Source organism: Schistocerca nitens, chromosome 9 (genome assembly GCF_023898315.1).
Source record: "Schistocerca nitens isolate TAMUIC-IGC-003100 chromosome 9, iqSchNite1.1, whole genome shotgun sequence".
NCBI lineage: Eukaryota > Metazoa > Arthropoda > Insecta > Orthoptera > Acrididae > Schistocerca > Schistocerca nitens.
Window position 1 is genome coordinate 348,732,591 of NC_064622.1, and position 15,564 is coordinate 348,748,154.

At 42.8% G+C, this 15,564-nt stretch overlaps 1 protein-coding gene across 1 annotated transcript in view; it reads right to left on the reverse strand.

Moving 5' to 3' along the window:
* Positions 1 to 15,564, reverse strand: part of LOC126203737 (tryptophan--tRNA ligase, mitochondrial) — a 63,834-nt gene that overhangs the window by 20,528 nt on the left and 27,742 nt on the right. The window contains exons 4-5 of the mRNA XM_049938105.1: positions 13,381 to 13,544; positions 13,158 to 13,279 (exon numbers count right to left, since the gene is read on the reverse strand). Of these exons, the coding sequence (XP_049794062.1) occupies positions 13,158 to 13,279; positions 13,381 to 13,544 (286 nt within the window). The remainder of the gene's footprint in view (positions 1 to 13,157; positions 13,280 to 13,380; positions 13,545 to 15,564) is intronic.

Sequence of the window (15,564 nt, forward strand, 5' to 3'; positions counted from 1 at the left end):
CCCGGGAGATTAAAAGACTGCCCGAGGGTGCGCAGTCGGGGACACTCCAACAAAATGTGGGCGACCGTCAGCCGGGACCCACACCGACACAGGGGGGATCCTCCTGACGCAAAAGATGGCCGTGCGTCAGGTAGGTGTGGCCGATGCGGAGCCGACACAGGACGACAGAGTCCCTGAGAGAAGCCCGCAGGGAGGACCGCCACACGTCGGTCGTCTCCTTAACAGCCCGCAGTTTATTCGGGGATGTCAGGCCACGCCACTCATCATTCCACATCCCAAGCACCTTACGGCGCAACACCAACTGCAGATCACAAGCCGGGAGGCCGATCTCCATAGCCGGGGCGTCGATCGCCCCTTTGGCCAGCATGTCGACACGTTCATTCCCCGGGATGCCAACGTGACCTGGCGTCCAAACAAAGACCACCGAACGACCAGAGCGGGTAGTGGCGGAAACAGACTCCTGAGTGGAGGTTACCACAGGAGAAGAAGTACAGCAGCGGTCGATGGCCTGGAGGCTGCTCAGGGAGTCACTGCAGATGACGATGGACGTACCTGAGCAGGAACACATATGCTCAAGAGCGCGCAATATGGCCACCAGCTCTGCAGTAAAAATACTGCAGCCAGCCGGCAAGGAGCACTGTTCAACATGGGCAGCATGAGCAAAAGCGTAGGCAGTGCGACCATCAACCAGGGAACCATCAGTGTAGACAGTCTCACAGCCCGAAAACGAGGCGAGGAGCGCAAGAAAACGGCGATGGAGGGCCACAGGCGGAACCGAGTCTTTCGGTCCCTGTGCCAAGTCCAGACGGATGGACGGACGGGGCAAACACCAGGGAGGCGTAGGTGCACGGACCCGGAAGGGAGGTAGAAGAGGGAATGACCCCAGTTCTGACAGCAGGGACTGGACGCGGACAGCTATGGAAAGCCCAGACCGAGGTCGCCGTTCAGGCAGATGGAGGACCATGGCAGGGAAAAGCAGGTGATGATTGGGATGGCCCGGCGAGCAATGCACGTGGACAACATAGTCGGCGAGCAGTCGATGGCGGCAAATCCGCAGTGGGGGAACCCCAGCCTCCACCAGTAGACTATCCACGGGGCTCGTACGAAAAGCGCCAGTTGCAAGCCGAACCCCACAGTGGTGAATGGGGTCCAACAACGTCAACACTGAGGGTGATGCAGACCCATAGGCCAGGCTCCCATAATCAAGCCTGGACTGCACAAGGGCTCTGTACAATCTCAACAGCGTGCAGCGATCTGCACCCCAAGACGTGTGGCTCAAGCAGCGGAGGGCGTTGAGGTGCCGCCAGCACTTTTGCTTCAGCTGAGTAATATGAGGAACCCATGTGAGCCGGACATCAAAGACGAGTCCTAAGAAGCGGCTAGTGTCCACCACTTCAAGGAGGTGGCCGTCGAGGTAAAGTTCAGGATGAGGGTGGACCGTCCGACGCCTGCAGAAGTGCATAACTCGAGTCTTGGCTGCAGAGAATCGAAAACCACGAGTCAGAGCCCATGATGCTGCCTTGCGAATGGCAACTTGCAGCCTGGCACCGACTTGCACCCGGAAAGAGCGGCGCATTAAAAAGGTTTGAAGAAAAGCCGGGAGCTGACCACGAAGACCCCACTCATGCAACGTAGCAAGGATGTGATGCCTCCATGTGGTGTCATACGCCTTCCGCAGATCAAAAAATACAGCAACGAGATGCTGACGTCGGGCAAAGGCCGTATGGATAGCAGATTCCAGCCGCACCAAATTGTCCGCAGCAGACCGGCCCCGACGGAAGCCACCCTGGGATGGAGCAAGGAGACCGCGCGACTCAAGGACCCAACACAAACGCCGCCCCACCAGACGTTCGAGCAATTTGCACAAAATGTTGGTGAGGGTAATGGGACGATAGCTGTCCACCACCAGTGGGTCCGCACCGGGCTTCAAGATGGGGACAACTGTAATACTGGATCCAATATGACTTTAAGAAGCCAGTCGCTCTTTATATCAATAAGCACTCAGAATCATTTCAAGTAGATATCAGTACAACGGTGTTATTCATCAAAATGGAAACATATTACAAATGAGGATCCCCACAGTTGTCAGTCTGGCCACCAATTGACTTTGTATCGCAAATACAGACACCAATAAATAGTGTGTTCAGAACTGAAGCCAGTTACAAGTGATACAAAACATTCATAGTTTGGTGGGGGCACAAATGGAACTGGTGAATAAATTTGGATTTGACACAAACAGTACTTTTCGGTTCATTGCACAAGATAGAATTAATTTATTGGAACACACCATTCCTTTCCTCAAGTTAAAAGAACTTTGCAAAAAATTTAAAGAACTATATGAAGCTTGTGTAAAAAAAAAAGGAAGAAGAAGAAAATGGCATGGTGGGAGGGGTGGGAAGAGAGAGAGAGAGAGAGAGAGAGAGAGAGAGAGAGAGAGAGATGGGAGAGTGAGAGAGAGAGAGAGAGAGAGATGGGAGAGAGAGAGAGAGAGATGGGGGGGAGGGGGAGAGAGAGAGAGAGAGAGAGAGAGAGAGAGAGAGAGAGAGAGAGATGGGGGGGAGGGGGAGAGAGAGAGAGAGAGAGAGAGAGAGAGAGAGAGAGAGAGAGAGAGATGGGGGGGGGAGAGAGAGAGAGAGAGAGAGAGAGAGAGAGAGAGAGAGAGAGAGAGAGATGGGGGGGGGGGAGAGAGAGAGAGAGAGAGAGAGAGAGAGAGAGAGAGAGAGAGAGATGGGGGGGGAGAGAGAGAGAGAGAGAGAGAGAGAGAGAGAGAGAGAGAGAGAGAGATGGGGGGGAGAGAGAGATGGGGGGGGAGAGAGAGATGGGGGGGAGATAGAGAGAGAGATGGGGGGAGATAGAGAGAGAGATGGGGGGGGAGAGAGAAATGGGGGGGAGAGAAATGGGGGGGGGAGAGAGAAATGGGGGGGAGAGAGAAATGGGGGGGAGAGAGAAATGGGGGGGAGAGAAAATGGGGGGGAGAGAGAGATGGGGGGGAGAGAGAGATGGGGGGGAGAGAGAGAGATGGGAGGGGGGAGAGCGATGGGGGGATGTGGGGGGAGGGAGAGAGGGAGATGGGGCGGAGAGAGAGAGAGAGAGAGAGAGAGAGAGAGAGAGAGAGAGAGAGAGAGAGAGAGGGAGGGAGGGAGCGATAATGGGGAGGGAGGGGTTACAATGATGTAGAAGATATGATACTTGAGAGAGACGATGTTAGTATTTGGGAGTAGGGGCAGCAAAAAGTTTTTTATTGCAAAGTGTATCTGTTTGGTATTTTTTTCCCCCACAGGCTATTGATATTTGTATAAAATTATTCTGTTTTAGTGTTAATTTTTGGTACAAGCTATTGCTAGTTTAAAGAATTTTTAAATCTGTTTCTGTGTTGTTGGATGGTGATTTTGTGATATTAAGTGATCAGCTATTACTCCTAGCTTAAAAACTTGACAATAACAACATTTCCTGTTTATTTTTTTTAAATGCTCTTAATTCTTAGATGAGAAAAGCTTTTAATGGAAGATAAACTTATGGAAGTTTAGACAATGATGCCATAACAAGTATTCCAATAACAAATTTCATAAGAAGCAGTCAAATAAAGAAGAAGACATACACGTGACTGTCACAATGTAAAAGAAAAAAAATAAAGAAAAACATTTAGTATCCAGTCAATAGCCCCAGTCATTTGCTGACAACCCTGTAGCTGCAAAGTTTGATCTGGTTTTGATCTTTTCTTCCCACACAATAGCTACACGAGATCAAAATGCGCTGTTTCCTCCCTCAGATTGCAGTGATGTGAAACACACTATCCACTGATTGGAAACAGACAAGACTGCTGGAGAAGACTCCACATTAGCAGAATAATGGAAGTCTGCATATGAAGAACCAACAGATACATAAAACCATAGAAAACCTATGGGAGAAAAGAGAACTACAAGTTGTCTGGAAGTTAGTCTTCATTTATCCTTCTTTGTAAGTCAGGAAATATCACAGAAATGAATAATTATCATGGCATCTTAATACTTCAAGTAACGCAGATCTTGTCACTATTCAGTTCAAAACAACCATAAAAAAAAGTCAAAAATTATTTCCCTTCCTAGATTTTAAAAAGGAATACAACACCATCGACTGATGCATTACTTGACATACTGACAGAAATAGTGGTTGTTCAAAAACTACTAGGGATTATAAAGAGCAACCCAGACTAACACGAAGTCCAAAACAAAATACCTTGGGTGTTTCTCTAAAGCATTTGAAACAACAACAGCAATCTGACATGGAGAGAGACTCTCACCACTCTTGTTCAACTCTGTATCTGAGAAAAATAATACAATAATGGTGCAAGTAATTAAAAATTCACATGTTTAAATATTTAAGGACTGGGACTAAAAGGAATGGTGGGAGAACAGACCATTTAGCTTTTGCAGATGATATAGTCATAAAAAAAGAAGATTTTGAAAAAGCAACAAGACTAATTAAAGTACTGAAAGAAGTACTAGAGCAAGCTGTCTAGCAAATAACTTCTGGAAAAAAAAAAAAAACACACACACATATTAGTAATATCAGATGTCAAGGAAAATACAAGCTAGTTAAACACAAGATTCAGAGCAATAAAATATGGGAACAGATTTAAATACCTGGACGTATGGATGTACCCAAAGTGCTACATAAATAAGTCTTGGAAGCAAGAGCAGAAAAATGGGAGTAGTTTTCCAAACGACACAAAACATTTACAACAAAAACTGCTTCTCCATAAACACTAAGATTCATCATTACATCTCTATCTTATTTTCTCTGAGATGTGCTTACTAATGGTCAAGGGCCCCATGGCTGGGGGCCAGGGGGGGTGCAGCTCTCAAGCAAAGAAAAAAATATAATGTAGTCAAGTGTCTTTCTTTCAAGAAAATGATTTAAAAGTCAGTACAATGTATGTTTTTAACTGGTTCATAACTCTACCTTTTTTACAGCTACTTCCAGAATATTGGAAATATTCAATACCTCCAGGCCTAGGCCAACCCTCCTCCCCTTACAAACTGTTGCATGGGCATCCTTGCTATTGGTGTTAGAAAGAAAAGGAGAGAATGATTTTACACAATATACTTGGTCAAAGTTACAAGAACAAGATCTACATTAAGAAATTATAACATAAAATAAATTCTAAGATAGAAGAAATTACAGACACAATGCACAAATGCAAAGTTCAGTTTTATGGCCACATGATTCAAAATGGATTAAACGCATCTTCAATATCTTTGACTCAAAACTGAAAACAAGAATACCTTGGTACATGAAACCAAATGTGGACCTAGAAGAAGTGGGAATATAATTGCAAGACATGCAAAAATGAAACACTTTCAGAACTGCTGTGTTGGCATCTGGGTGGTACTTCATTCATCCAAAAATAATTCAAACAAAAATCAAAAGAAAAAAAAAACATGAGAACAAATGCTATAATGGTTGTAAGCTTGCTTACCACAGTTCTTGGATATGCGACTACTGAAACAAATAGAATAATTTATACATTTTTTAAGGTGCAATAACTCATCAGTAGGGACTACTTTCTTTGAAACTAGAGTCTAGTAAGACAGTGATCACATGCATAAATAAATCCTTCATTATGAGGTATGCAACACACCCACGTATGGCCTTAATGAGCACAGGAAAATAATCATAATCTATGCTTACTTATAGTAGTTCATGGAAGCCTACTGTAGTTTTACAACTCTACTGACAACTATTTACACACCACGAAGACAGCTGCCAAAATTTTTTGTCATACTCTGACACTAACTAGGCGTGTCACTGCTGTAAACAATGCTGCTTGTGGAATGCCAAATCGACACTAAGTAAATGGCCAAAAACGCTGTAGGGAGCTAATGGTATAACTGCAAGCAACATAAGCCACAATCAGTTCCAATCAGCAAAGCTCAAAATGTCTAACACAACAACATTAAATCAGTTTCAAACTCCCGGTCCAGAAAGGGAAGTAACAGTTGTATTCAAGAATTGGCGTAACGAGGAATTCAATGATGATACAAACTGCCAAACCGCCTGCCAGGCTGAGTGTTTATTACCTATGGAAGACTAATTGCCATACCCAGCGGGCGCGCTTTCTGGGCTCACAGCTGCCAACAGCACAAGTACATACTGAACAAACAACATTGCTGCTACTCTCTGAGTGTGTATCCATATTGTTGGAGTGACAGGATGTTACACAAGTGTCACTCTTCACATGTCCTGCGCGACACCTCTGCCTGTCATCTGAGCAGCATGCAGCCAAAGCTGTGTTTACTACGAATGCTGCACCAGTTATCAGGTCCCCACAGATGTTGTGTTTTCTCCAGGGTCCTCTTTGGCTACTTACTTGCAACTCCTGTGATATGAACAGGTTTTGGCTGGAATGTTTGTTCATCAGATTTTACTTTAGCCTATGGTGTTCTAGTAATATCATTGTTCGTGTCTGTATCTGCTCCTCCTGAGCCGATTTGCATCTTTTAATAAGCCTACATTAGTATAAACACAAAAACTTCCTTAACAAGCCAGCTGGTATTAGTAAATACAGGCTGCCAGGAAAAAAAAAAAAAAAGTGAAGCAGCCTGAAGAAATGGTCAGGTGTTAATGTAACTTCATACATGTACACACCATTGGTAGTATGTAAATGATTAAGAGTTGCAAATCTCATCAGTGAGACACAACAACCATCAAAATGCATGTATCTAATAAGATATATATAAGATGTGTGGACAATGTCAGATATTGAGTGTGTAACATTGTGAGTCAATACGCGATAACTTTATTGCAGTAAGCTACTTTGCAGAACAGCCCGTAGCATTGGAACCTTTGGCTGTGAAGGAGACAGCCGTCGCTATGCTTGCCGTGGGAAGCAGTATCTGTGTCACTTTGAGCGACTGAATATTCAAACCCTTAAGAATCTAAATAAACTATATTAAATATTATTTAATATTGTTCAAAGTCAATACGTGGCCTTTTGTTATTCAAGAGAATATGGAATAAAAATTTCAGCCTTCTATCTGTCATAGTTTCAGAGTTAGAAGAAATTACCTAAAACACTCCAAACTGACACTTAGACTAAAAAACTCAGGAATAACAACAGTTTGTCTTTTAGTATCATTTGAAATAATTACTGGAGTTCACAAAATGTCAGGTCCATTCATTTTGGATTTTCATTTTAAAAATGTTAACTACTTTTCATTTTCGTAATATAAAATCCAGAAAAGATTATTATTTAATTAATATCTATTTGTTTTGTTGTTGCGGAATGAATGAGAATGAGTGAGAGTGTGTAAGTGGGACATACGTAGAAATTCAGTTTTATATAATATGTTATGTAATCATAGCGTGGGAAAGACATTTGAGCCCACTTTGCTGTTGACGTATGTCTAAGTGTACTTACTTTTGTAGGAAGGCAGCCAGAATATTGGTTTAAAGTTTAGATCATTTTCTAATTATTTCCAATATTAGTTTTCCTTTTTATTTGGTTTTGTTAAGCATTATATTAATATCTGCATATTGAAATGACGTGAATGCAACTGGGAATAGTGATTGGCTTAGGACAATTTTGGTGCGAGAATGATGTTTAACAACTGTTCTGATTGGCTGGTCATTTTGATCAACCAGAGTTTAGCAGTTCCCGCGCACTTCCATGCAGTTATAGGCTGTGGAAGGAACAGCATTCAGGAGTCACTGGGTAGCTATTGAACGTGCAGGTCACGTGGAACGTGTCTGTCTGCATAATGCGTAAAATGAAGAAGTTATTGGATTTTCGCGTCCATATTGTGTTGCTGTAGAGGCACTTGCATCTACGGACAGTTTTGTGAAGTTTGTAAGTTCTAGGACTGTTTTGTTGGAAAGATAAACACATGTGAACTTTCAGCCTTTGTAACATTCTGCGTGGCATGTTTCATATCCTTATATGGAATATTTGGTTAACAATTTCTTTAACAGAAATCCACTGAAAAGGACTGACTGTGAAACTCTGATATAGTAGTAGAGTATTGACTGAAATCGTGTAATTCTTCAGGTTGGACTTAAGTACATTTCTGGCTGTCTTGCGTATGTACTGGGTAGCATGAACTGTGAACTGAGGACAGTGATGTTCGCTAATTACATGTGGGCTGATGGCAGGTTTTTTTATTTTTTTTACGGAAATGGAATAATAGACTCGTTTCAGAATTTTGACATTTTACTGAGAGAACAAAGCAACCACTTTCCGCCCGAAAAGTATTAAGAATTTACAGGATAGCTTGCTACCAGAGTTTATGCGGACTTTACGACATAAGTATTGACGGTGTTTTCTTCAACACTGCTTGTACTTCATCAGCGCAGTACATACGTATGCAAAGAAACAGGCTGGTGATCTGCCGCCATACTGAGGCAGGTGGAACTTTTCCATCGAACAGTATGATGAACGGCGAGTAACAAAGACCTGCCCCGCTGCAAGTGATCGCTGTGAAGGACACGGAGATGCTGCATACTAGTGCGAGAAAGCATTGTGAGTGTTCATTTCACAGGCTGGCTGAATCATGCCCCGACGTTGGGCAACATGATAATAGGAGGGCGGGTAAATTATTCTTCAAGCTTTCATTTGACCTACTCTGACCACAAAAATGGAGGATTGCTGTATTGTGCACCAAGGACATTGTAACATCGTAACCCCTTCACATCTGTGCCTATCATTCAAGAACAAGTTATGCACTCTCTGGAATGCTCTGTTACCCAACATCATTGGTCAGCCACAGCTGGCCTACGGAATTGCTTTCCCATGAATAAGCGGCAATTAACGTCACAACACAAACGGCTGAGTTTGGAATGGTACTCTGACCAGGAAGCACAGACTGCTGATGAATGACATCAATTGCATGTGATACATCACGGTTTGGCACTACCCTGGATAACCATCATCAGTGACCCTGGCGACGACCAGGGGAGAAGTCCCATTCTTCCGAAGTTTTGGAGAGATGCAGCAGTCTTACTCCTGGAATCATGGTATTGGAACCACTTGTTATGACTCCAGGTCACTGTTAGGTAGTGATTGATGAAACTAACAGCACAACAATGTGTCCTGGACATCCTGCATCCTCATGTGTTACCTCTTATATGATAGTATTTTGATGCCATTTTTCAATAGAACAATGTTCATCCACACACGGAAAGTGTCTATGAACTGTCTGTGTGACGATGAGGTACTCCCACGACTGGTAAGATCCCAATACATATATTGCATACAGATTTGTTTTCTTTGGTGTACCTAAATACAGTACATATGTGATGAAAGATTCAAATAGGAAAATACAGCATCGCTTAACATCTCTATACACATGCTATACAAAGAGCTTGAAACGTAATTTTAAAAAATTGTGTTTTCATATGTGTTGTGAACAGACTTGTTATTTCTAACCTATGTTGTGGTTACATAATGCTTTTTCTGTACATTATAAATAATGGTATATGTATGTAGTTTACTCATAAATTTTTATTTCTTTCCTGTCGTGCGCACGACTTTTTGATCATAATGTATGGGGTGCTACCCAAAATATCTGAGAAGTATGTGCCGAAAAAGTGGGTTACGGATGGAAAATACCCACCGTGGTTTAACAGCGCAATTCGGAGAATGCTCAGGAAGCAAAGGCAGTTGCACTCGCGGTACAAGAAAGATGGGGAGAATGAGGACATGTAAAAGTTAGTAGAGATTCATGCTGCTGTAAAAAGAGCGATGCATGAAGCATTCAACCACTACCATCATCATACCTTAGCAAAAGATCTTGCTGAAAACCCAAGGAAATTCTGGTCTTACGTAAAATCGGTAAGCGGGTCGAAGGCTTCCATCCAGTCACTCACTATCAGTCTGGCATGGCAACGGAAGACTGCAAAGTGAAAGCTGAAAATTTAAATTTAGCATTTGAGAAATCTTTCACACAGGAGGATCGTACAAACATACCGCCGTTTGAGTCTCATACAGATTCCCGCATGGAGGACATAGTGATAGACATCCCTGGGTTTGTGAATCAGCTGAATGAGTTGAAAATAAATAAATCGCCAGGGATTCCAATGATGGGATTCCAATTTGGTTTTACAGAGAGTACTCTACTGCATTGGCTCCTTACTTAGCTTGCATTTATCGCGAATCTCTTGCCCAACGTAAAGTCCCGAGTGACTGGAAAAAAGCGCAGGTGACGCCTCTATATAAGAAGGGTAGAAGGACGGATCCTCAAAATTACAGACCAATATCCTTAACATCGGTTTATTGCAGGATTCTCGAACATATTTTCAGTTCAAATATAATGAATTTCCTTGAGACAGAGAAGCTGCCGTCCATGCATCAGCACGGCTTTAGAAAGTATCACTCCTGCGAAACGCAACTTGCCCTTTTTTCACATGATATCTTACGAACCATGGATGAAGGGTATCAGATGGATGCCATATTCCTTGACTTCCGGAAAGCATTTGACTCGGTACCCCACTGCACACTCCTAACTAAGGTATGAGCATATGGGATAGGTTTCCAAGTATGTGAGTGGCTCGAAGACTTCTTAAGTAATAGAACCCAGTACATTGTCCTCGATGATGAGAGTTCATCAGAGGTGAGGGTATCATCTGGAGGGCCCCAGGGAAGTGTGGTAGGTCCGCTGTTGTTTTCTATCTACATAAATGATCTTTTGGATAGGGTGGATAGCAATGTGCAGCTGTTTGCTGATGATGCTGTGGTGTACGGGAAGGTGTCGTCGTTGAGTGACTGTAGGAGGATACAAGATGACTTGGAAAGGATTTGTGATTGGTGTAAAGAATGGCAGCTAACTCTAAATATAGATAAATGTAAATTAATGCAGATGAATAGGAAAAAGAATCCCGTAATGTTTGAATACTCCATTAGTAGTGTAGCACTTTACAAAGTCACGTGACATTGCAGAGCGATATGAAGTGGGACACGCGTGTAATGGCAGTTGTGGGGAAGGCGGATAGTCGTCTTTGGTTCATCTGTAAAGGAGACCGCTTATAAAACACTAATACGACCTATTCTTCAGTACTGCTCAAGCGTTTTGGATCCCTATAAGGTCGGATTGAGGGAGGACACAGAAGCAATTCAGAGGCGGGCTGCTAGATTTGTTACTGGTAGGTTTGATCATCATGCGAGTGTTACGGAAATGCTTCAGGTACTCAGGTGGCAGTCTCTAGAGGAAAAGAGGTGTTCTTTTCGTGAATTGCTAGTGAGGAAATTTAGAGAACCAGCATTTGAGGCTGGCTGCAGTACAATTTTACTGCTGCCAACTTACATTTCGCGGAAAGACCACAAAGATAAGATGAGAGAGCTTAGTGCTCGTACAGAGGCATACAGGCAGTCATTTTTCCCTCGTTCTGTTTGGGAGTGGAACAGGGAGAGAAGATGCTAGTTGTGGTATGAGGTACCCTCCGCCACGCACCGTATGGTGGATTGCGGAGAATGTATGTAGATTTAGATGTAGATGTAGAATTCCACTGTACCCAGTCAGACCAGTAGTAGTACGACACTCCGCTGCTATATGTATCTAAGTACACATCTTAGCTACTGTGGCACAATGTTGCATCATCTTTGGTGTATGTAGTTGTGAGTTGTAGTGGAGCTTGTCAGCATGTGTTTCGCAAATTGTGAAATGGATAACATGAAGAACCGATGGATTTGCATCAAATTCTGTTTGAAGTTGAAGAAAACTGCAGCTGAAACGCACCGCATGCTGACAGAGGCATTTGGTTAGAGTGCACTGAGCCAAGCAAGAACATTTGAACAGTTTATACACTTCAAGGGTGGCCAAGAATCTATGGAATATTAGAAACATTCTGGTCGACCATCAACATGCACAACACCAGAAATAATCATGAAAGTGCATGGCGTGATTCAAGAAGACTGAAGAAGTACAATTCACAATGTTTGTAAAAGGCTTAAGGTACGTGTCAACAAATTCTAGTCAATGAACTGAACATGAGAGAAATTTCAGTGAAGTTCGCCCCTCAGCTTCTCAGCATTGACCAAGAAACTTCCAGATTCAACCATGCATGAGGTGCAACAAAGTGTTCGCGTGTGTCCAAAATTTTTATCCAAACTCATCACACATGTTGAATCTTGGGTCTACAGTTATGACCCTGAAACAAAGCAGGAATCATCAAACTTCAAGGCCGAAAATAGCTTGTTTGGAAGGTAGGAGATGAGATACTGTCAGAAGTAAGGCTGTGAGGATGGGGCGTGAGTCGTGCTTGGGTAGCTCAGATGGTAGAGCACTTGCCCGCGAAAGGCAAAGGTCCCAAGTTCGAGTCTCGGTCCGGCACACAGTTTTAATCTGCCAGGATGTTTCAAAGCTTGACAAGTTTGCAGCAATGTGAAGTCAATGCTGATCATTTTTTTCAGCATTCGGCAATAGTGCTTAAGGAGTTTGTCCCACCTGGTCAGGCTGTCAACAGGCAGCTTTACTGTGAAGGTTTGAGGCGACTGATGGAAAATATTCAGCGCAAATGGCCAGAGTTGTGGAAAAAGAAAGACTGGTTGGTGCACCATGACAACGCACCTGCACACACCTCGCTTGTGGTGAAGGAATTCCACGCCAAAGAAAACACGGCAATGGTCCTCCACCCTCCATGCTAGCCGCAGCTAGCCCTGTGTGACTTCCACCTGTTCCCAAAGATGAAAATCACATTGAAAGGGCAATGTTTTGACTTTGTTGAAGATATCCAAGAGGAATCCCAGCAGGTCCTCAACACCTTTAACTCTGTGGACTTCCAGAAGAGCCTCCAAAAATGGAAACAACGCTGGGATTGTTGCATACATGCCTGATGTGACCGAGGTCATTAGGATCTAAGAATAGTTTTCTGATTTTTAAAATGAAATTCTCAGATACTTTGAGCAGCATCTCATATGAATTAATCCCTTTCCCACTTTTCTCCTGGAACTTTTTGATGATTTTAAACTGTTGGTTTGAAGACAATCTGAGACACTGATTTCCAAATAAAACATTATTTACATCAATACTCAGCATGTTGCTGAATTAGTTTTTAACTGGAAGAATGTGAACTATTCAGCAAATTTTGTTCACAGAATTTGCTACACCTGGAGAGTTGCAACAATACACAAAGAAGATTCAAACCTGAAATATTGGTGAAGCTCTCATACATAACTATTTACTTGCCTGTAAGGATACATTGTGGTATGGGAAATGTGGAGCCATAGCGTTTGTTAAACCTTTGTGCTAGATGTTGGGTCAGCTGTAAATGTTGCACCTGATCTTCTCCCACTGGTACATGAGTTGCCCTTAAAAAGAGAAAATAATGACGTTCTAGGTTTCAGAAATAAAATTTTACTATTTAACCCATTCATGCATTGCTTAAAAAAGAAATTGGTAACACACTTACTTATAAAGGAGGATGTCGGCAGTCTGCAGCAAGGGATAAGTGTACAGCCCCACAGGAACTTCTTGAAGTGAAGCTGACTTTTCCTTATACTGAGGAAAATGTGCCAACCGTGCAACAGTTGCATTGCAGCTGATAACCCACAAAAGCTCACAGTGCCTTGGAACCTGACAAATCAGAAATATCTCATTCTTCTTGACTGTAAATAACAATCGCTACTGCAGTTCAAAACATGGTATAATAGTGATAATAATCCAGATCATAAAAGATGAAAACACTTTAAAATTTGAATTTTTGTGATTATCAGAGTGTCAGTTAGCTTTAGTTCTTTCCTGAAGGTTTCACTTTGGATTAAGTTCATTGTAAGTGGAAATTACCACATATAACACTCAGTCTCTGGTATAGGCCAATATATCCACGCCTCCTTCAAACATTAAATTTTCTCTGTTGATCTTTTTGACTAAAGACACGAATCATGTTGACGTACTGTGCCTGTTTTTATATACAGGGTGGTCATAAGCTGTGTGTCAAAAATTTAACAGCAGGTAGAGGGGATCAAAATAAGCAGATATCTTACAGGAATGTGTGCGTGTGTTTGATAATGCTGCCTTGAACCGGTAGTGTGCTGATGACTGCGGCACATAAAAGCACGTTGCTAGCTGGATTCATGATTTACCACACAGATCTCCAGCAGCACGCATTGTTTCACCAATGCAGAGCTGGCCAACATGTATTTCATGTAAGGAACTACACGAGGAAATGAATTAGCTGCTCAAAGGATGCACCCAGATAGGAATCAGCCGGAATACTGAACATTTGAGTGTTTTCATTGGGAGTTACGCACAAGTGGATCATTTTATGCTTCCACGTGTGGAACTGGCATTGGAAGATATTGCAGAACTCCTGCAGTGGAAGGAAGAATACTACTAAACACAGTAAAGAAAAATCCTTCGACAAGCTCAAGAGCTGTAGGACGGCAGTGGGTGTGAGCCATCAAAGTGTTTGAGGACTTTACATGAAGACTGAATGCATCCATATCAAACTTCCTGGCAGATTAAAACTGTGTGCCGGACCGAGACTTTAACTCAGGACCTTTGCCTTTCACGGGCAAGTGCTCTACCATCTGAGCTACGCAAGCACGGCTCACGACTCGTCCTCAAAGCTTTAATTCTGCCAGTGCCTCGTCTCCTACCTTTCAAATTCATTCTGGATGCATCCATATCATTTACAGAGAGTGCAAGCAATGACCCCTGATGATTAACTTCCACGTCTCAACTTTGCTCCTTGGTACCTACAGCAGACTGCAGCCGGTGAAACCTTTCCTGCAGTAATTTTATTTACTGATGAGGATACCTTTATGCAGTCAGGTATGTTGAATGTCCATAATTCTTACTTGTGGGCTCAAGGTAACCCACATGGCACAATAACATGTGCCTAGCAAGAGAGATTTTCCATTAATGTTTGGGCAGGCATTGTACAGAATAACTTAGTAGACCATACATTCTATTGAGTTGTTTAACTGGCCTCACATACATCATCTTCCTACAGGAGGTACTTAGTCAAAATGTCATGAATTACCTGACAGTCTCTACAGTCAGCGATGGATGGGATGGGGCAGTCCAGTTCCCTGGCCACCATGTTCTCCCGATTTAATCTGTATGGATTTTTTCTTGTGGGGTCATATAAGAAGCCTGATGTACGAGAGTCCCATCACATCTGAAGCAGATCTAGTTGCGCACGTGTTTGTTATTGCTGGACATGTGTTCAACACGCCTGACATCTTTCTTAATGCAGGCTGATCCACGCGTTGTCACTGTGGATTGTGTATCACTGTTGGTGGCAGCTCCTTTGAGCACCTCTTGTAAATTATTAATAAATTTCTGATGCCATTTGTTTTCACACGCCTGTTTTAATTTCTTGTGATTCATATTGCTTTACAAGTTAGCACTGTAATGTGTCACTACCATACATGCATTCCTGTATGAAATCTGCTTATTTAGGTCCCATCTACATGGCTTTACATTTTTGACATATCTTTTAGGACCGCAAAATAAACTCAGATATGCAGCCTACAGAGAATATGTTCAGTGAAGATATTTGGCACATAGTGTAGCTTCACTTCAAGTATTCTGTTAAAATGTCTGCACAGAGTTGATTTGAAATTCCTTGTAGGACATTACATGTATT